At 40.0% G+C, this 22,738-nt stretch overlaps 1 protein-coding gene across 1 annotated transcript in view; it reads right to left on the bottom strand.

Annotated features, from left to right (window-relative positions):
- Window positions 1-22,738, bottom strand: part of SHISA9 (shisa family member 9) — a 197,363-nt gene that overhangs the window by 12,048 nt on the left and 162,577 nt on the right. Inside the window, exon 4 of the mRNA XM_014936545.1 lies at window positions 14,855-15,010. Within this exon, the coding sequence (XP_014792031.1) occupies window positions 14,855-15,010 (156 nt within the window). The remainder of the gene's footprint in view (window positions 1-14,854; window positions 15,011-22,738) is intronic.

Genomic DNA, 22,738 nt, shown 5'->3' with positions numbered 1-22,738 from the left:
AAAGAGTCCAGCGAAGGGCAACAAAGATGATTCAATGATTGGAGCATCTCCCTTATGAGGAGAGACTGAGAGAGCTGGGACTCTTTAGTCTGGAGAAGAGAAGGCTGAGGGGAGACCTTATCAACGCCTACAAGTATCTCAAGGGAGGGTTGAAGGAGGAGGGAGCCAGACTCTTTTCAGTGGTTCCCACCGAGAGGACGAGGGGCAACGGGCACAAGTTGGAACATAAGAGGTTCCACTCAAATATGAGGAGAAACTTCTTCACGGTGAGGGTGACGGAACCCTGGAACAGGCTGCCCAGGGAGGTTGTGGAGTCCCCTTCTTTGGAGATTTTCAAAACCCGCCTGGATGCAGTCCTGAGTAACATGCTCTAGCTCTAGGCAATCCTGCTTCAGCAGGGGAGTTGGACTAGATGATCTCTATGGTCCCTTCCAACTCTAGAAATTCAGTGAAATTCAGTGAAATATAGGGTAGATCTGTATGTGGCCAATAGGAAGGAATGTAGCTACTTCATGCTTGGTCACTAGCTGTTCTTGCCTCATGGCTGCTGGAGTGCCTGTGTATAACGTGAGGCAATTTTAAACCATACTGAATCCTGAGAAGGGGCGAAGGCCTTTTAAAATCATTTAAATCCATTCTTGCACTGAGATCTGAGAATGCAGAATTCAGCCTGTGGGCTGCAATGCATTGATTTCCGTTCTAAATATTTGCCTTTCTTTCCCCAAAAGTTCTAATACCAGTTTGCCTTTATTTAAGACATTCTGAAAAGGAAAATAATTTATGTCTGTGGATTCTTTCTCATAGGTTTTATTCCATATTACTGATAGAGGTAAAGAAAAAATACATAATGCATGGAGCAATCCATAAATTACTTTCATAATATTGGCAGAACGTACTTTTTGTGGTTCTGTGTTACTCCTCTCCTGTCCCCCTTCACCACTTTATCTATTTACTAATTTCTTGTAGTGATCTGGAGAGAGACCAAGCATGAAAAGACATATCACATAAACCTTTTCTTCTGCAGACATTGTTTGAAAGGAGCTTGTCCACCTCCAGACACAAGACTGCATTTTGCTTTGCCAGTGAAATAAAATTCTAATTTCATGATATGAGACATGATGAAACATAAATATGTAGGTCCAAACATTTCTTCTCTTCTATCGATTACTTTCATGACAGCTTCTGAAAGGCTGAAGAGGCCAGAATATTTCTGGGTTTTGAAATGCATCAGGAATGGTTTAGAATAGGAATGTAATTAGACTTGGTAAGTAGAGCCTCCAGTCTCAGCATCGGTCTCTTTATCCACTACAGGCAGTGAATGCTGCTGCTTGGCTGGGAATGCTGAGACAGAATTTGATTAACTCCTCAGGCACCAGACATCATGTGTGGTACCTCATGTACAGGGTTACAGTTCCCTGGGACGTAAGAGTAGTCACATGTCTGTGAGCAGAACACGCCAAATAACACAGTACTGCAAGCCTATTTTTTCTCTTTCTTTTTACAAACATTTATTTAGTGTTTAAGTTTAGGCAGGTTTCTCTTTGGAAATGTAAAACGGCTTTTCCAGTTGGGCTTTGTACAGTTGACTGCATTGATTTACACAGTATTAAATTACAATTTAAAATTAAATTTTGCAAAGTGCAGCAACGATATCATGATCTGGTTTTGGTCAAAATACTCCAGACACATGCATATTGTACCTAAAGTAGAGACTAATGATATGCAGAATGCTTGTATCTAACCAGTGTAAGAAAAACAGAGCTTTCCCGAGTTACCAGAATCACTAGGTTCTGTCAGCCTGGAAACAAATGGTGGCTACATCATGTTACTGTAAATGTTTCCAGGAGACCTGAAATGTGTTGCATACAGATAGGCAAAGATCACACTACTTTTTTGTATCTTCAAGTGATTTAATATTTTAAATTCAGGCATCAAGATGTTAAATTGCTGGTTCAGTATAATGCAATGAATGATAAACTTGAGAAGGAAATAAGATTGCCAGTTCTATTCTTGAACCAATGGATGAAATTGTAAAAGAAGTCTAAGAGAATTATGTATTCAAATCTCTGACTTTTCTTTGAAAATGCAGCCAGTAGCTGCCCTGTAACCGTAAATCTGGTTTTTCATTACTTTTTTTTTTTCCTAGAGGCTTCTAAACTCATGTCCTTTCATGCATCTACAATGGCAAATAAATAGGAAAAGTTCCACTGTGAAATATTTATTTAGTTTTATCTCATTTAGGCATATTTATCAGTTTTAGTTTTATTGGAAACCATATATATGGTAAGAAAACTTGCCTTTTGAAATAGAAACTATCTAAGGAGTTATGCTGTCATGCTTAACTTCCGAATAAAGCATGACTGCAGCATAAACTGATTATAGGAAATGAGGGTTTGCCTTGCTTTCTAAAAATGCTGTCCGAAGCCAAAGAGGTTAACACTTCGGAGATTTGCTTAAAAGGCTTCTTCCACTTCTTCCTTTGGTAATCTTGCTTGCTTTTTCACTGGGTAGTTTTTAATGCTTCTCAAGGAAATCAGTTAGGACAAATCTGGTTGTGTCAAAAGTTTGCAGCAGTGCTTTCATACCTCAACAATAATATGAAATTGTTTGTGACCTTTTTGGTCAGTAAAGACCTTCAGTTTGTTTAAGGGCAGGGCTGCCTAACTATTCCAGGAGCACCAATTCATTGTACATTTGCAGAGAAAGTGTGCAGTCATGTGCAATAAAAGGCCCTTCTACTGCAGTCAGAGAAATGCAGGCAGTCCCCACACAGCACTGTGCCTTGCTCCTGGGAGCAGACCGCAAACCAGGTGGGCTGTCCTGGCGGGCTGCACGCTGAGTAGTATGTGCCTCACGTTGGAAAAAATTTCATGGTGTTCTGCAATGTGACTCAGTGTCTGAAAATGTGTATATATTTTTCCTTAAGGTGTCAATTTGTCTTTTTTAAAATTGACTGAAAAAGCTGTAACATTCCTGACCACATTTATTTGTAATAACTATTCTTAGCACGAGCCTAATTTCATTTTTTTCACACATTGCTGTTGGCATTCTTCTGTGTGCTGAATTTCATTTTCAGTTTTAATACTTTTTATTAGATGTTTTTGTTTCTTTTAGTATACTGCTGGTTATAACTCTTAAACATATGTCTGAATCGGCTACAAACGCTCTTAGTTGTGGTGATATAAAGTTGCATGAGGACACAGAATCACAGAATGGTGTGGGGTTGGAAGAGACCTCTGGAGATCATCTAGTCCAACGCCCTCGCCAGAGCAGGTCCTCCTAGAGCAGGTTGCACATGTCTCTGAATACAGAATTAAGATATGGTTTTAGTGCTGAAATACACCTGTGTTTTTCTGTCTTTCAACTGGCCTCATACTAGATTTACACCGTTATTTTTTAATATGGGTTGAGGCTGGAAGGCTTTTTGAATTTTACTGGTTAAATGAAAAAATGTCCCAGTGATATAATAACTATTTTTTTGCAGGAGTTTTTTTTATTTGATCTGTTTCTTAACACTTATGATTTTAAAGATTTTTTTAGCAGTCATTCCGGATTGAAGTCAATTTTTTTTTCCAAAATTAGCTGTGCCATAAGTTATTTCTATTAGAAAGCTATCTTTTTCTATTCTTTTTGCCAGAAGGAATCCTTTTCAAGAGACAGTTATTAAGCAAGCGAAAAAAATTCATTCGTAATTTCAAAGCTGTACTTGCACACATGCAGTTCTGTTTTTTTCTTCTCCTTTCATTCTCTTCCTGTCTCTCTTCTATTAGACTGTGTACCGTTTGTATTATTAAAGTCTTGTGCATAATTTTCAGAGGTTTCCAAACTGCAGATGTGTGTCAAACTGGAAAGAAATAGCATTCCCTGGCAATTGCCAAACTTGCACCATCAGAAGAAAATCAGTTTCATGATGTTTTCTTACAGATTGGGCAAACCCAAAGGCAAAGCAGAACTAATGCCTGCTTTGAACAGAATCTGCTGAGTAGACTTCACATAAAGCAAAAGCATTTGTGACTGACAGATAGTCGAGGAAGAATCAGTAATGAAGCTCACTCCAATGAATATTTAATAGTGCGCATGCACACACAGCTTCTGCCATATCGGAGTGTTCAGCTTCCACCTCTACCTTTTTTTCCGGGAATTGCAATTATAACCATCACTTGTGAAAATGAGAACCAACAGCGCTGAGTTGCAGATCTTCCTCCCTCGCTGTGGCAGGTTCCTTGCAAGGGGAGCACCTCCCATAGCCCAGAAAGCTTTGCAAACTTCCCCAATATAAAAATTACTTGTTGTACTTAATGTTATCATTAGGGTGGAACAGACTGATAGTTCCATGGTGATTTTTTGATGCTGTAGCATCATAGCTACTACATATCAGATGTTTTGCAGCTTCTCTTTTCCTCTTATTCTTCTTCAAATAAGCTGTCAGGTGAAGGACTTTTGGAAAAATTAACTGTGTGCATTACAAATCATGTTATTGCTCTTCCTCCTTCCATGCCTCGAGCCCTTTGTTATTATAGTATGAATGTGTAGGAGTAAAGCAATGATCTCTGTGGCTTTTATCTGTGTAATTTCTCTCTTAAACACATTTACTGTCTTCAGAACATCCTTTGCAGAACCAAAATAGCAGACAGATAACTGCTGCTATTTATATTATATTGTTAATAAGGGATTCATTCCTATCAGCTGTCTTACTAGTCTTCATTGGTATTCATGGGTAATTCTGAAGAACATCACACTACTGCTGTTGATATATATCCATGCACAAAGCTGAAGAGTATTAAAGCTTCTGAGTTTTTGGATTAAGTTAGAACAGAAAAAAATAAGTCACTGAAGGCAAAGGCAGGGATTGGAGAATGGAGAACCACCCACTGTAGGACAAGACCAGGTTCAAGACCTGAAGGAGCAAAAAATCCATGGGATCTTATAAGATTGATCCTCGGGTCCTGAGGGAACTGGTGGATGAAGTTGTTAAGCAACTATTCATCATATTTGAGAAGTCGTGGCAGTCCAGTGAAGTTCCCAGTGCTTGGAAAAGGAGAAAGATAACCACCATTTTTAAAAAGGGAAAAAGGAAGACCTGGGGAATAACAGGCCAGTCAGTCTCACCTCTGTACCTGGCAAGATCATGAAGCAGATCCTCCTGGAAACTATACTAAGGCACATGGCAAAAATGGAGGTGATTGGTGGTGGCCAAAATGGCTTCACTAAGAGCAAGTCATGCCTGACAAATTTGGTGGCCTTCTACAACAGTGTTACAGCCTTGGTGGATAAGGGAAGAGCAACTTGCATCATCTACCTGAACTTGTGCAAAGTACAAACATAAAGTTCAACCAGGCCAAGTGCAAGGTCCTGCATGTGGGTCAGGGCAATCCCAAGCACAAATACAGGCTGGGTGGAGAATGGATTGAGAGCAGCCCTGAGGAGGACTTGGGGGTGATGGTGGATGAGAAGCTCAACATGAGCTGGCAATGTGTGCTCACAGCCCAGGCCAACTGCATCTTGGGCTGCACCAAAAGAAGGATGGCCAGCAGGTCGAGGGAGGGGATTCTGCCCCTCTGCTCCACTCCCCATGTGGAGTACTGCGTCCAGCTCTGGGGCCCCCAACATAAGAAGAACAGGAATGTACTGACAACAGAGCTTGAAACTATTTCCTTCAAGTCCGTTGCGTTTACAATATTTGTGACATGAATATTCAGGTTTGGCTTGGTAATTTCAAGCAGTTATGAGGATTATTTTTTTGCAAGTCAAGTTTGCTTAAGTAAGAAAATAATACTTTTTTTCATAGAATCATCACAGAATGGTTAGAATTGGAAGGGACTTTAAAGATCATCTAGTTGAAACCCCCCTGCCATGGTCAGGGACACCTTCCTCTAGACCAGGTAACTCAAAGCCCCGTCCAGCCCGGTCTTGAACACTTACAGGGATGAAGCATTCACAGCTTCTTTGGTCAACCTGTTCCAGTGTCTCAGCACCCTCGTAGTAAAGAATTTCTTCCTGATATCTAGTCTAAATCTATGCTCCTTCAGTTTAAGACTCATCCTATTGCTCCAATCCTTGATAAAGAGTCCCTCCCCATCTTTCCTGTAGCCCACTTTAGGTACTGGAACGGGCTAAAAGGTCTCCCCAGAGCCTTCTCCAGGCTGAACAACCCCAACTCTTTCAGCCTATCCTCATGAATTGCAATTATAACCATCACTTGTGAAAATGAGAACCAACAGCGCTGAGTTGCAGATCTTCCTCCCTCGCTGTGGCAGGTTCCTTGCAAGGGGAGCACCTCCCATAGCCCAGAAAGCTTTGCAAACTTCCCCAATATAAAAATTACTTGTTGTACTTAATGTTATCATTAGGGTGGAACAGACTGATAGTTCCATGGTGATTTTTTGATGCTGTAGCATCATAGCTACTACATATCAGATGTTTTGCAGCTTCTCTTTTCCTCTTATTCTTCTTCAAATAAGCTGTCAGGTGAAGGACTTTTGGAAAAATTAACTGTGTGCATTACAAATCATGTTATTGCTCTTCCTCCTTCCATGCCTCGAGCCCTTTGTTATTATAGTATGAATGTGTAGGAGTAAAGCAATGATCTCTGTGGCTTTTATCTGTGTAATTTCTCTCTTAAACACATTTACTGTCTTCAGAACATCCTTTGCAGAACCAAAATAGCAGACAGATAACTGCTGCTATTTATATTATATTGTTAATAAGGGATTCATTCCTATCAGCTGTCTTACTAGTCTTCATTGGTATTCATGGGTAATTCTGAAGAACATCACACTACTGCTGTTGATATATATCCATGCACAAAGCTGAAGAGTATTAAAGCTTCTGAGTTTTTGGATTAAGTTAGAACAGAAAAAAATAAGTCACTGAAGGCAAAGGCAGGGATTGGAGAATGGAGAACCACCCACTGTAGGACAAGACCAGGTTCAAGACCTGAAGGAGCAAAAAATCCATGGGATCTTATAAGATTGATCCTCGGGTCCTGAGGGAACTGGTGGATGAAGTTGTTAAGCAACTATTCATCATATTTGAGAAGTCGTGGCAGTCCAGTGAAGTTCCCAGTGCTTGGAAAAGGAGAAAGATAACCACCATTTTTAAAAAGGGAAAAAGGAAGACCTGGGGAATAACAGGCCAGTCAGTCTCACCTCTGTACCTGGCAAGATCATGAAGCAGATCCTCCTGGAAACTATACTAAGGCACATGGCAAAAATGGAGGTGATTGGTGGTGGCCAAAATGGCTTCACTAAGAGCAAGTCATGCCTGACAAATTTGGTGGCCTTCTACAACAGTGTTACAGCCTTGGTGGATAAGGGAAGAGCAACTTGCATCATCTACCTGAACTTGTGCAAAGTACAAACATAAAGTTCAACCAGGCCAAGTGCAAGGTCCTGCATGTGGGTCAGGGCAATCCCAAGCACAAATACAGGCTGGGTGGAGAATGGATTGAGAGCAGCCCTGAGGAGGACTTGGGGGTGATGGTGGATGAGAAGCTCAACATGAGCTGGCAATGTGTGCTCACAGCCCAGGCCAACTGCATCTTGGGCTGCACCAAAAGAAGGATGGCCAGCAGGTCGAGGGAGGGGATTCTGCCCCTCTGCTCCACTCCCCATGTGGAGTACTGCGTCCAGCTCTGGGGCCCCCAACATAAGAAGAACAGGAATGTACTGACAACAGAGCTTGAAACTATTTCCTTCAAGTCCGTTGCGTTTACAATATTTGTGACATGAATATTCAGGTTTGGCTTGGTAATTTCAAGCAGTTATGAGGATTATTTTTTTGCAAGTCAAGTTTGCTTAAGTAAGAAAATAATACTTTTTTTCATAGAATCATCACAGAATGGTTAGAATTGGAAGGGACTTTAAAGATCATCTAGTTGAAACCCCCCTGCCATGGTCAGGGACACCTTCCTCTAGACCAGGTAACTCAAAGCCCCGTCCAGCCCGGTCTTGAACACTTACAGGGATGAAGCATTCACAGCTTCTTTGGTCAACCTGTTCCAGTGTCTCAGCACCCTCGTAGTAAAGAATTTCTTCCTGATATCTAGTCTAAATCTATGCTCCTTCAGTTTAAGACTCATCCTATTGCTCCAATCCTTGATAAAGAGTCCCTCCCCATCTTTCCTGTAGCCCACTTTAGGTACTGGAACGGGCTAAAAGGTCTCCCCAGAGCCTTCTCCAGGCTGAACAACCCCAACTCTTTCAGCCTATCCTCATAGAAGTGCTCCAGCCCTCTGATCATCTTCATGGCTGTCCTCTGGACTTGCTTTAACATGTCCATCTCCTTTTTATATCCTGAGATAAATCTAAACTAGATGGACAAGAATGTCGGATTTCCTTTCTGTCTCAAAAATGAGACAACAGAGATGGAAATGTTTAAGAGTATCTTACTTGGTGTTAAAACTGCATCTTATAAAAGAAGGACTATTTGCAATTTCCTCCCAGCGGCCGAGATGTCGCTTCTGCTAAGACCAACATGTCCCTGAAGAGTTACCTTTTCACAGCTCCATTTATTTGCTGAAGGATGGCATGGGTGATGGCTGCTTGGATGTCTGATGACTACAGCAGAACTCCCCAGATTTAGAAAGGGTATCACCCTGTAGATTTTATAGCAAAATTTTGTTTCTTTAAAAGGCTGTAAAAGAATATCAGTGATGCAGCTGATCTTCCTCAAGACACTCAGGCTTTGCACAAACAACATATTTATAATTAAAATAGGGCTACCTCACTGGAAGAAGAAATGAGTGTGCTGGATGATAAAATAGGAAAATATTTGGATGGAGACTCCCCAAGCATGTTTTATTTACCTATGACAGAGTGCCTGTGGGTATCAGGAGCCAATTTGGTAAATAACAGAGAAAACAATTTAATGATTTAGTAAAAGCAAGAAAAGGTCTTGAAAGTTTGCACACACTGGGCAGGATGTGACGTTTCAGGGGTCTAAGCAGAAGACATAGGTGGAAGGAGTGACACTGGCACTTCATCTAGTTGGGGTATGCGAAGGCTGAGGGCACAGTGCCAGGAGTGGTGTTGGTAAAGTGAGGCTTACTACAAAGTACTTCTTGGCTTTTCTCTTGTGCCTGAAGAAGCAGCAAGGATTAAAGTATGTAAGACTTCCTTAACAAACAAACACTCAAAAGCTTCAAATTGTCCAGCCACACTGGGCTAAGTAAATAATAATAAAAAGATACCAAGCTTTCATGTCATACTTCCTTGAGACAGGTTTGTAGTTCCAGTGTTGGACACTGAATTTACCTCTAGATATATGAAATCATTAACTGAATCACCCTGGATATAACAAATTATGCATTAATCTGTACTCCTCTGTCTTTTTTCATGCGGTTAAATCCAGGGAGATACTCCCACGTCCCGGATTTTTTTAATCCATTTTTGTACAACTGTTTATGGAAGTCATAGCTGAAATTTCTTTGCTCTTTGAAATGAAAACACAATTCCTTTTTAAGCCTTCCAAACAAACATGAATATTTATCTGTCAGTGTAACAGTGCGGTTGGTATAGGAAAGTAAAGTAACACAAACATATTGTATCCAATAATTCTGTAGTTTACTTTTTCTAAAAGTTGACTTTACCAACCCATGTGAATGCATGGGCAGGCCTGTCTCCCTGTTGTGAGGTTCCATTTTCCCAATTACAGTATTTCTTTCCAGCCCTTCCTGCCTTTGTACAGAGACCCCTGAGGCAGAGCACAGTGAACTATAGGAAGAGTACAGAATCCCATCTTCTGGTGAGATAGGTATCACATTCTTAGGGTGCAGTTGTGAAGTCAGCTCTGTTCCCATAAGACAGATCTTGTATCAACATAGAGTTACAGTCATTTCCATGGAAATTGAAGATCTGAAGCTTAAGAGAAAGCACCACCAAACAGGAGGATATTTCGAACACCTTAGAGTTAACTTTTTGGTGATCTTTCCCTTTGCATCCTTCTGTGTGTGTAGATGTAAAGGATAAACAAACCAGATGGTTTGCTCACATGCTTCACCTTTTGTAGGGAGAAGTTGCCCTGTGCATTGGTGCACTTGTGGTCTCAATATTTTCTACATAGTAAGAGTGACCTAAACAGGAGATATTTATTCTTTGAGCATCGTATTTGCAGACTCTCACTTTGGAGTTTTGCAGCTGCAAGCAGAGCTGGAGCACTGTCTAACATTTCCTTTGGGAACAACGAACTGTGAAGCTTCAAGAAATGCTGGGAGCTGTAGACTCAAAGGTATGATGATGAGTCTGCTGCCAATTATATCCTCCTTCTAGCTTCACTATATCCAATAAATTAGATCTGGCTTCATCCCACAGGAGACTACAACTCCCAGCATCACTGAAAGATTTCTGGGTCTGAGTTTTTGGGACATGGGAGTAACTCCCAGGATATAACCCCATGAGGAATTGAAAATCATGTTAAACTGTAGAAATACTTGTATTCTCTGGGTTTACATGTATGTCTGTGCACCTCTTCAGCAGCTGAGTGGTCTTTCTTCCGGTCCTGCACGGCTTTAGAAAGTTGGGGTTGAGGTATTTTTTAATTTTTTGCAGGAAGTTCTGAAGAAAGATGGTCATTTTGCACTCCCTGAAACTCAGGGAAGACAATTAACTGAGCCAGGCTTGCAGAACAATGTGAGTGACCGAATAAATATAACTAATACCTCAGGATACTGTGGCCAATTTGAGTTCTAGGAAACTCTTAAGTAATAGGATGGACTCTGACTCTTACAGCTTAGCACATTGGAATTCAAAATTGGGTTGTTTGTGCTTTCTAAATGAGTGTCCGAATGATGTGTATGTAAATTTGTGATGAGCTGCCTTTGTATGTCTGGGACTTGAATTTCGTGAAGGTGTTTAGATAGAAGATCTCCATCCACTTGTGGCTTTAGGCATGTCAGGATTGCTTAAATGAGCAATAACCATTTAAGCATGGAGTAAAAACATGGTTGATGAACTGGAAATAAGAATAATTTATGCAGAAAAACCTCTTTCTGCACTTTTCACATAAATAATCAAATACTGCAAAAGCATCTAAGGAAACCAGGATCATGTCGTCTCAGGTGACCAAAAAGCAAAATATCTGAACACTGGGTGTATTACTGCCACATAACATTCAGTCACCACTTTTGGTGGGACGGGTCTTAAAGGCTTGTTAACCCTTTTTCCTCAGATACAGTCTCTGACATTCCTCGGTGGGACAAATTTATCATTGCTGAAAAAAGATTGTCTGGCTCAAAAATGGATAAAGAATGGATGAACAGTGTGCACCTACCAGTCAGTCAGATAGACCGGAGATGCTAAGAGACGGCTCACTTATCTATTCTTTCAGGAGGTACGTGTTGCTCTGCCTTGTTTCTACTTTCTGCTGATTATTCCCTGGTGGTGTATGTGTTAAAGTAGAAGGAGAATAAAATTCTGGTGCAGTGAGGAAAACAGTAAGTAAATCTCAACTATTACCTTGTTGTACTCCAAGAACTCATAAGACAATACAATAATAGGCACAGAATGTCCTTGTGTTATTCCAAGATGTAAATGCCAGCAGACAGTAAGAGGAAAAGGTGAATTTGGTCAGTAGCCGCTGGTCAGTACGTAAGAAAATCTGGAGGCAGCAACAAATAATTCATAACAAGAAATGAGGAAGGTATCCTCTTCCATTGTGTGTAAGGGTTTGGCTGTGCAGTTTGAATTGGTTCATACAAAAAGATTTTGCTTTTTAAATAAAATACATCCACATTGGCCTCTTCAATTCTCTTCTCTGTTGTGCTAAATCAGATACTCTGCAATGCAAACGTTGCATTGCACACACGCATGAACAGTCCAGCTTCAAACTGCACTCTGCTAAGCTGTATGGTCTGGAGTCTAGAGTGTAGCTTTAAAATAGCTTCTTAGGGATCAGCTTGGCCTCACTACCAAGATATTAGTCGTTCTTGTTCAGTAACACAATGCGAATTAATAGCAGTGGCACTGTTGTCTCTTGTTTTCACAAGCGCTTGAGTCTTAGGTATTGAATTTAATTCAGGTCCCAAACATGATCCAGAACAGAAATGACTGTGAGTCGCTACTTTTCCATGAACTAAATTTTCACAGCAGCCAGTCACTGAGGGATGAGTAGCTCACTTCTAAAATTAGACAGCCAAATTTTTAGGACATCTGTAGTTCAGAAGAAAGCAGCTGTGTGAAAATTAATTTAATATTGCCTCTGGTAAAGCATCACTTTTTCAGTTATCTAAACTTCTTACCACTTATGGCCACATTATGATGACTGATATTAATGTACTATAGCTACAGTTGCTACAAAGCAATAAAAATGCGTCTTCCTCCACCCCCACCCCCTATTAAAGAAGAGAATTAAGCACAGTGGACTATACCCAAACAATGGGATCACAAAGAGTAAGAGGCACTTAAATAAATATGGTTTGCCTCGAATGCATGGAGAAATGTGGAACACATCCCTTATTAAATTTATGTTGTGGCAAATGAATCCACCCTCAAGCCACTATCAATGAATGCAAAGAGAAATGGACTACACACACTCATTAACCTGCTATGGGGATCAGTAAATGCAAGTCTGAATGTTAGCATATGAAAAATGCCATCACTCTGTGACATGAATACCGGGTCAGGGTCAACTCAGTCTATGTCTATTTGTTCAAAAGATGTTGTCAGGTTAAATTTATATTGGTGGGCCTGATGTAGGCCAGTTGCTGTTACCTCTCAGAGCTCTCATAAAGTCGATATGAACTCTGCAATGTGCGATCTGGCTAGCTTGATGTCAGCATGATCATAAACCCAGGCCTGGCTGGCATCATGGAAAAACTGCTTTGTGATCTTGGGATGTACTCAAGAAGCGCCTCTTGGGAGCAATCATGGCCTTGAGAGTCTGAAAGTTGTTAAAAACAGAGCGTATTTAACGGTTGCTCCACATGTCTAGACAGAAGGCGTGAACAAATAACAATTTCAAAACCTCTGTTGTTTTCTGCTAAAAAAGTTTGGATAACGATGCAGCATTTTTGTACTTTTCTTGTGAAAATTCACCTGAATCTAGAAATTGCTGTGTGTGCTTTAAGACGTAGATCTACAGGGAAAAAACAGAGAGGGGAATAGGAAGGACAGGGAAAATGCATGGGAAGTTGGTGCAATCCTCCTGGAAGAAAATGTCCCTGAAAGTTATGTTTAATTTAATTTAAGATTCTGAGAGGCATTATACAACTTCTGGAGCTGAAGTGCACAGTCTTTCAAGGTTGATTTAACTGTATGGTTATAATCTAGCTGCTTTAAAAACTTGTACTCAGACGCCCAAGAAATGTCTACGTTCTAATTTAATAATTATTTTTTTAAAAAATTAGATTCAGTGGCTCTTGGGCAGATAAGAGAAATTTCTTTTGAGTGTTTTATCTCTCGTTTTATTATGCTTAAGTACCTTTTAGCTTTAATGATTGGCTTGACCTAAATTGACATCTGAAAAAGAAGCTTGATATCAGTGCATAAATCTGTGATAATCACCACATCATTACACAGTATCACCTTTTGAAGAAGGAATTGTAAAGCTACTCTCTCTGTATTCAGAATTCAGCAGAAAGCTATTAACCCTTGTCTTTTATGAACAGATTAAAAAATGCCACTTGTGAGAAACAAAACCGGCAAGCTAAAGCAAAGCTAAACTATTTGAGATGGGACCTTGATGTGCGTTTTGTTAGAGGTCTGCTATCCTGAAGTTTTGATAAAGGAATGTCAATTTGTGATGAAAAATTTTTCTTTCGGGGAGAATACTAGATTCTTAAGTCAGAGTCTTCTCATGTGTTCTGCTGTTTTTCTCAGCCAAATAGCTCTGTCTGGAAATAGCCAATGTGATACTGCTCTAAATTCATAGGGAAATGATGTTAACCTCCATTTTCTCAGCCAAATAGCTCTGTCTGGAAATAACCAATGTGATACTGCTCTAAATTCATAAGGAAATGATGTTAACCTCCATATGTGTAAGCTGAGCAAGGGTTAGTGAGAAGCTGTTTATGAACAGACACCCCTCCCCAGTTCTTAATTTATTATTATCTGGAAGGGGCCTGAAATATAAGATGATAAAAGCTTTCTGTCTTCACGTGGTGTGCAGCAGGTGTTTATAGCCCCTGAGAAGTATTATCAACTTATGCTTCCACTATGAAAATTATGTTGAAATCTTTACCCACTATTGTCCTTTTTCTTCCTCACAACTGTTTCTTTGAGGGTGTCCCCCCATTTGCTTAAAACAATAGGATATGACATTAATCAGTCACAGAAAATACCCACCACAGGAATCGCAAGGCTCTGGAATATTCCTCCAGTGACCTACTAAGGCACACACTGCAGAAAATGTGAAAGCTCTTACTTTGGAAGTGTACAGGGATCTTTTCTTTTTGGAAGTATTTGCAGGTGTCTAAATTATATGCTTTAAATTTGCAACATATCAGATGCTTTTCTCTCTCATTTGTGTAGATAGGTATGGAAAACACATACCAAATCGATGTACCAAGGCATATTCAGGGCATAAAGGACTAGGGCTGAACACTATGCATACAACATAGGTGAAACTCACTGAAAAAATTGTGTATAGTATATAAGGTGTGGTTTTGTATGCATGTATAGAGATACAAATGCATATGATTACCATTTCTTACATGTAAATATTTTTTTGCTAATTATAGTCGCCCTGTTAATTTTTAATACATTTCCAACTAACACGTTATTGTGTATGAAATTCTATCATAAAGTAGTCCAGACGAGCAAGACTTTGTTTTTCAACTTTGAAGCAGAATGTCAGCTGACAACAGCAAATGCAACACACTGATCTGAAGCCGAAGCCGCGCGTCGTGTTGCTTACTTACCCACCGCCTTTAGAGAGGCGTACTTGTTAAGCTCTTTGCCTGGGGGCTGCTGCTCGTAGGGGTTTGTGATCTGTCCCAGGCTGGGATATGAATGTTGATGTGCCATCTGAGGAAGGAGGGGAGATGTTGGCAAGACGTTATTCATCTGCGGTGGATCTGTATTAAAGAAAATCAACAAGCATTAAGAAAAAAAGAAATCGGTCTTAAGGTTTTAATGTCATTACCCGGTACAGATTAGACAGGATATGTCATGAGATTTAAGGCAACAAAAGATCGTTTATTACAAAGTGGGAGTTTGAGTACAACAAACCTGTACTTCAAACAGTTAATGGAATGAATAAAGGCTGACCAATATTTGTAGCAGTACATGCTAACTTTTGTATAAAACAGATCTTTGAACTTAAAAATAGGTTTTCAAAACAATAGAACACCAACATAAAGACTGGATTTGCTGCAGCATTAAGATACAACCCAAAACCCGAAGTTCCCTTCAAGGTAGCTTGAATACAGGGCAGTAGTATCACTCTGTCTGTGGAGTTAAATAGCCAGGCTAATTTAAATTGGCTCAGGCAGGCTGCTGCATAGAGGCAGTTACGCTGCTTTTAATACCAGAACCAGCTTGGTTATTTGCACAGCATTATGTTGTGTTCTGTAGACATGCCCCACAGTGCAGAATGTGCAGTTTTGGCTCATGACTATCATTAGGTAATTTCTTCAAAGCTTGCACTTTGTCCTTATGTTTTCTCATTTTCCCTGACAGTAGGTATCACAATATCGTACCAAGAGAACTTTTTCTGTAGCAGACATACCTTAAAGCGGCAGCTAATTACTGCTTATGTACAGTTTTATACCAGCACTCACCCCATATTCATTCTGTAGTTGTTTTGTTCATTTATAATAGAAAATACAGCCTGGATACTTTTCTTTCTAGGTTATACCATAGCTTATTAGTTGTTTTTAATGTTTGATTCCGGTTTCTAAAAATGTTTGGTCAGAATTCTATGCTGCACTTGATTTGCAAACCTATATTTCAACAGATTTCAACATGCTCAGCGTATCCGTTTTGCTGAGCCTTTCACCAGGCCATGTATTTTGAGATATTTGCAGCTGATTGTCAATCCTAGAACCTTATTATGGCTTCTGAAATCGCAGACGAGTGTATTTTTCTCCTGCAATGAAACCATGGTGCTGAATTGGTGACACTACAGTAAATCCTACAGCATCAAGCACAAGCTTATGATCATGTAGAAAGAAAGCTGGGCAGTTAGGGGAAGGAAGGCTAATTATGATGGAGTGAGTGGACCACCCCTCAGGTGCCCACAGGATTGGACAGGAGCCAAATTTTCCTGCAGTTTGCCAGGATTTTAAGGGAATAGAGCCACTTGGCTTTCCACAGCTCATTAATGAACCTGAGTGTGTGAGCAGAAGCTCTGAAGCCACTTAACAGATTTACTGCTGGGAGAGAAAAGGAAACCCAAGGTGTTTTTTGACTTTGTTCTTCTTCATCGTTGCTGCTGCCTGGTGCAGTCTCTGCTGTTCAGACTGAGGCTGCCCCAGCCTCTGCAGAGCAGTGTAACCACATCACACACCCATATCAACAGGTTGTGAGGGCACCTCGAGGCAACTCAAGAAAAATAGTGCTACCATCTAATAACAGTATGATTCTTCTTGCTGTTGCTGGTTATTAATAGGGAACCAACTGGTTGTGGATAGTAGGTAGCACTGAATGAGAAATTATTTTCCCATAACAGAAAAGTTTTTCAGTAAGTGTTCTTTTTCTTTTACCAAACAAATGAAAAAATTTGGACTTTTTTTTTTTGCAAATACTGTGTCAGATCAGGAGAAACATTTTGTTATGATAAAAAATTATATATATATTTAAAAATTTGGCTCACTTGTAAAGAGAGGAATGTTATTTTGAATTGAAAACCGGAAGTGTTTCTGATCTAGAATCCCCCCAAAATATTGGAACACTTTCTGAATCTTTTCATAGGTTTACCTTGAAAGGGTAAGTTTGTAAAATCCACCCTTTTCAAAGAAAGAGTTGTTATTTTAATGAATTTCTATTGTCTGATAAAGAAAAGGTCTCTGTAAGTTTCTGTTCATCTACAGTACTGGCATGTCTGATGTAGCTGATCTTCTCTTAGAGCAAGAATTGCAAAATCCTATTCCATTCCTATTCTGTCTCTAGAGTAGAGCTGAGGAAAGCCTCTAATGGCTTGAACTATAAAATAGCTGACCGCTCTTTCTGAACCCTCCATATCTTCCAAATGTCTCTCTCTTATGGTGGCATCTACAAGTGCACTTTTGAGGAGGAATGCTAACACTGCCATATTTCAGTAAGAGGACAGATCTAAGATACTAGCATGGGTGGGACCTTTAATACGAGGAAGGTGTCAACCTTTTACCACTACGTTCACTAATTTTTTTCTGCGTAGATCTAAATCAGCATTTCATAGATGCTACTACCACGAAGTTCCCTTGTGGCGATTCGCATTATTCAGTCTGTCAAAACATCATGATTTCACTGTGATGAAAGTATTGTGAGCACCAGCATTTCTGTGCTTGCTGCCAAAGTGATTTGCAGTTGTGGAGACTTGCAAAGACAATGTAAATATGGTGTAGTTAGCCACAACTGTTTTTCTACTTCTGTTTCTGTATTAGGCTTACCATTTTTACTCATTCATCTCTTTAAACATATTGAAGAAAGTTACCCCAGAAATGCACTGGGGAAAATTAGGTGTCCTTGTTTTTCATCCAGGTGTTCAGTGGCTAACTATACTGTTACTAGGTTGCTGGGTTACTAATGTTGCTGGGGTTTGGTTCTTTGAGTGTTTATGAAGATGTAAAGAAATATGTTTTCCATTACCACATCACCTGTGACTTCTCTTTTATCTTGTTAAAAGCCCAGAACTCTCCTGATTTATGAATTTCAAACCAATTAATGACAGTCATTCTCTCACTGCTGCACTGACTGCACAGTGCCCCTCACTCATACGCAGGTGCTTACGCAAAACTAAGTCATCACGTAGAAGACACAGGTCAAATTACTCTTTCAAGTGGCCATTTGCACAAAGTAAATCAAACAAAAGGCCAAACTGGCAAAGTGCATTGAACTGTATTGAAGAAAGATTCCTATTTATAAAGAGACTCCCGTTGGAATCCACTCATAGGGCCTAAAAGAAAAATCTCAGCTTGATATATACATCTGTCTGAATCTGAATAGTGCTAAATTTTACTCTAACTGGCCATAACTGGGGAATGTTGCATTTGTTTGCAAGCTTGCTCAACTGTGTGTGATCTGATTCCTTATCTTTGGATTTCTAGAAATAAGTGAGCAAGTGGGACACTTAGATTTTTTTTCTCCACACATAGTTAATGTAGTGATGGTGGGTAATTTTGCCTATATTTGGCTGCTAATTAGGAAACGTTCTTAACTGAAGTAGCAATGGTGTAATGCAAATTCTGCAGCAGGCACAGCGATGGGGAGCGTAAATCAAACCACTGGGGGGAGCCCAGGCTCAGCCGTGAGCAGTAGGAGGCTTTGAGCAGGACCTGCCTGGCCTACACTGGGTCAATCCCTAATTCCTAACTAAAAAAACTATTGGCCTTGACAGTGTTGTCTTATACGTGTAAATACTGCTTCAGTCTCCGCAACGCTGAATAGGGATTCTCTCAGAAAATAAAGAAATTTGTCTACAACTACTTCACAAGATCTCAATGAGAAATTTGAGAATTTGACTTTTTTTCCTGAAATTGGAAAAAAATACTAAGTGTTAAATTTTGGGGACCAAAAAATCTATTGGATCATTCAAAATATTTGGGATACAAGAGATTGGTTTCAACTGGAAGAAGGTTTAACCAGCAAAATCCCTACCAGATTTATCACTGATCTCTAGTGGCAAGTTGCATCCTTTATACTTATAAACCAGATATTCTGTGATTAGTGTTTGCAAATAGCTGGCTTCATTGAATGGGGACAACTTCAACCTGAAAGCTGTGGCTGTGCTGATACATTACTTTTGGCAACCTGACACTGGTACATTGTCCAGCACGATATTCCATATAACCAGCTGCGCTGTGCCACTGCCAATTTATGTACTTATTTTTAAAAGATAGAGAATATGAACATCACAAAGAGTCAAAAAACTGTTTGTGCCGCAGCTTCTAGCATGAATAGTCAGACCTGATTAGCAATGGTGACACAGTAAAAAAGCCTGCAATATTCACAACCTGTCTTATTTTCTGCTGAAGCAATGAAATACAATGTCAGGCTGCTTCCTAACCTCCCAAGACTTGGAGGAGTCATTCTGGATGTTGTGTTAGGGGTTTTCTCTCTGTCTTCCTACTACTAGCCCAAACGAAAGTGTTTGAAAAAGCATACTGGAGGTTACCACACAAAAGCTAGATGTCTGCTGGGCAGAAAATGAGACCTACAGGAAAAAAATAAAAATAAAAAAGGTCTTCAGACTGAAGAGTGCTTTTGACTGTTATTCCCTTGAGGTCTAGGTATAGAAAAGCTTGTGGAAGGCAGATGGAGCAGAAAATAAGAACTGGAAGGAAGCCGCACCAAAATCAGTTTATAACTAGAGAAAGTGGGTTTTACATCCCAACCACCAACAATGAGCCTTTGGAAATGTCTAAGGCATCAGCTTCTGGTCATGGTCCCAGCAGTTGATGAAGACTGATCATTACATTATCTGTTTATCATCTTGACCTATATCTCAGCCTGTGCAATTGAAACTTGTATCCAGATGTCACAGCTAACAGTCTACTGCATTTTTCAAGGGAAAATGCCTTTTTTTTTTTTTTTCTGAGTGTTTTCACCCCTCCCTGATTGTGAATTTTGGGGTTGCTTTAGTGTGCATCATGGTGACAACAATAATGTAATTGGTTGTTGTAGTTATGCTACACTCTGTCCAATTAAGATGGTGTCATACCTAATGTATGCATTTCATTCAGAAGTCAAGGAATGGGCATCTCAGCAACTATTAAATACAAATAAGAACTGAATGTGGAAACACCTGACACACCATGGTTGCATGTACAGATGTGGTAAGACAACGCAAAAGCCCCCAAACTTATTGTTTGTTTGTTTTGTTTCCTGCCTTGTTCATGGAATATATTGTGCTGTTCACCTAGTTTGGTTGTTCTTGTCAAGAAGCTGCCAGGGTTGTGGGAAATACTCAGGGTTAGAGGAGGGGACACTCGTAGGCTGCTAGGAATAACAGGCATATTCACTGGATGAGAGCCAGTAACCTGCCACAAACATCCCTTAAGCTCAGCCACTGTCCTCTTCTTCAGCCATGGGAGAGTGAAGGCTGTTCTGCAGCATGGCCTGGGGATTCATTCCTTTCTGTAACAATGAAGTCAATGACTCGGTGCTTGAAGAGAGGGAAAATGAAAAAACTCCATGGGCATAGAATGGAATCTATTAGTAAATGAGCAGTTACAGGCATAAGGAAAAGAACAAATGAGACAGGCAATGTAGTAACAAAACAGGAGAGGATGGAGGAAGGGCAGGAAAGCAGAATGAGATTTTGCTATAAAAGCCACCTGCAGACACACATACAAAAGAAATGAGAACAAGACAGACAAAAGAATACTGGGAAGTCAAGGGGGAAAAAAGGGAAAATTCAGAGCAAAATATAATAATAGCTGAGCATTTTCAGATACTCAAGAGAAAAAGATATGCCCTGAACTAACTGAAATTGAAAATAACTGCTTTGAAAACAGGATAAATCTGAGTGATCAGAGAACACCAGTACAAAATTGCTCTCCTCCCATCTATAACTGCACTGCCACCAACATGCATATTTGCCTCTTTGTTCTTGAGTGTATTATACTTAATTATAAGACTAGCTTATCCAGCATTGTAAATCCATACTCGCATTCCTACAGGTCTCACCACCAGAAACTGCAGTTACTATTTCTGAAAAATCCCAGATACGATGAAAGCTTTAGGATTTTAATAACTTGCCTATGCCTGCAAACTGATTTCCTTTCAGACTAGTTCCTTCTTGGATAAGACTGTTCTCCATTCATGGTAATGAGCCTCCTGTTGGGGTGAAACTCAAATCCTTGGCCTATGTGCTTGCTCTTGCCTCTCTGTAGCTTTCCCAGTGCAGTTGAACTCATCCTCCCTGAGGTTCTGTGTGTGTGCATTTTCCTTCACCTGCATAATTTGAGTTTTTTCTCTCTTTGTAGGTATTCTATTGCCGTTGCCATTGTCTTTTTATTTAAATTCTTTGTCTCTTCCTTCAGATTTGCATGAAATGTTGTGTTTTAAAGGATATTCTTTGCATGCAGGAGCATGCAAGGGTACATTTTGCAACAACTGGTACATCAAAATGAGGCTGCACACCCATTAGAAAATGCACTGTTTGTGCACATATAGATATATATGTAATATGTGTGGTCCATCCAGTTTAGTAGCCACTCTGTATCCAGTACTGGATGTGTGACAGGAGGGTGCAGGAGCCCTGGTGGTGTTTATTTACAAATCTGTCTCTGAAAGGTGTGTGCAAGCTTTTGGTTTTCATTAACTGTTATGAATTAGCATGGTTTTGTTCTCCACATAGTCATAAAATGGTATTTCATGTTAAATTAATGGAGCTCTGCAGTGAAATTTTTCACAACCTAGTAAAAATCCTAAACTAAAAAGTATTCTTATTATCTAATCTTAATTTCTCGGCCTTGCAATTTAACTGATTTTGTATTTTAGCAAGAACAGATGCTCACAATCCAGCTTCTCTACCATTCATTATTACATGCTTTTTTTCCACTTTTCAAATATTTGTCTCTTTTCTGAAATAAATTTCACTCCTTTCAGTCTTCATCTGACAGTCTTTCCAAGCTTTGATCATTACTACTGCTATTTCTCAAAACATGTAGCCTTGCAATGCAGCTTCTGAGATGAGGTTCTGCACATGGAGTTGTGTTATTATGTCTATAATGGTATCGTAAGTCATCCCTACAAGTCTTTGTCCTTTATGACATGTAGACTTTGTTTTCTCAGTAGTGATGCACAAGTCACGTGAGTCGTCATATTTTCCCTAAATGTGATAGCTCTGAGACAATAGATATTTTTCATGGCAATTTATGCTAGCCAGTTATCTGTTCTGTCTCTGCACTGTATCACAAAAACATTCTTGTAACACAGACAACCTACCCGTCTAATCACCATCACAAAAAGGATCTGAGATGAGTGGGATGGCGTTTCATCCAGCAAAAAAAAATGTTTCTGTTTAATGGAAGTGACAGTCTACAGTGTAAATGCCTGTCATCAAACATACTGTCTTGTGCCTTCCCCTGTCCTATCAAGCAATTGTAGGAGTTAGTCCTGTGCTACACGCTACACTCTTGATTCCCCGTGGTGCCTCTGAGTACAAGTGTCTCTCGGCATGCTGACATCTAGTGCTGTATGTTTTCTGTTTGCTTCCTACATGATTAACCTCTTGGTCTGTTGCTGTCTGCCATGATAGAGGTTGCATGATGTTTCACGTACGGATATCCTTGGTGGATTTCTGAGGAGAGGCTTTTTTCCCCAAAATAGAAAAACGCTGGACACAGGAACGTCTTCAGTTACACTGTCAGATTCAAAAAGGTATTAAACTCCTTATGACACAATGGTGTTGTGGGTTGTGCTGACAGCATGGAGCATAGGCAAGTGAAGTGTGTCTCCTGCTGCAAGTGTTTATGTATCAGCGGGGTTTGTAGTGCTGACTGACACCAAAGTTTCTGTTGGTACAAGCTGAAAATTGGCAAGAGAGAGGATGGCACAATACTGTTAGCACCTTGTTGATCTTATTTGAGACACTGATGAACAAGATTCTTGTGGATGCAATCTTTATGAGAGGGACATTCATGAGGGAGATTCATGAG

Source organism: Calidris pugnax, unplaced genomic scaffold, assembly GCF_001431845.1.
Source record: "Calidris pugnax isolate Ruff unplaced genomic scaffold, ASM143184v1 scaffold17, whole genome shotgun sequence".
NCBI classification, from domain to species: Eukaryota; Metazoa; Chordata; class Aves; order Charadriiformes; family Scolopacidae; genus Calidris; species Calidris pugnax.
Note: the sequence above shows the minus strand (reverse complement) of the source record. Positions and strands in the feature narration are given on the sequence as shown.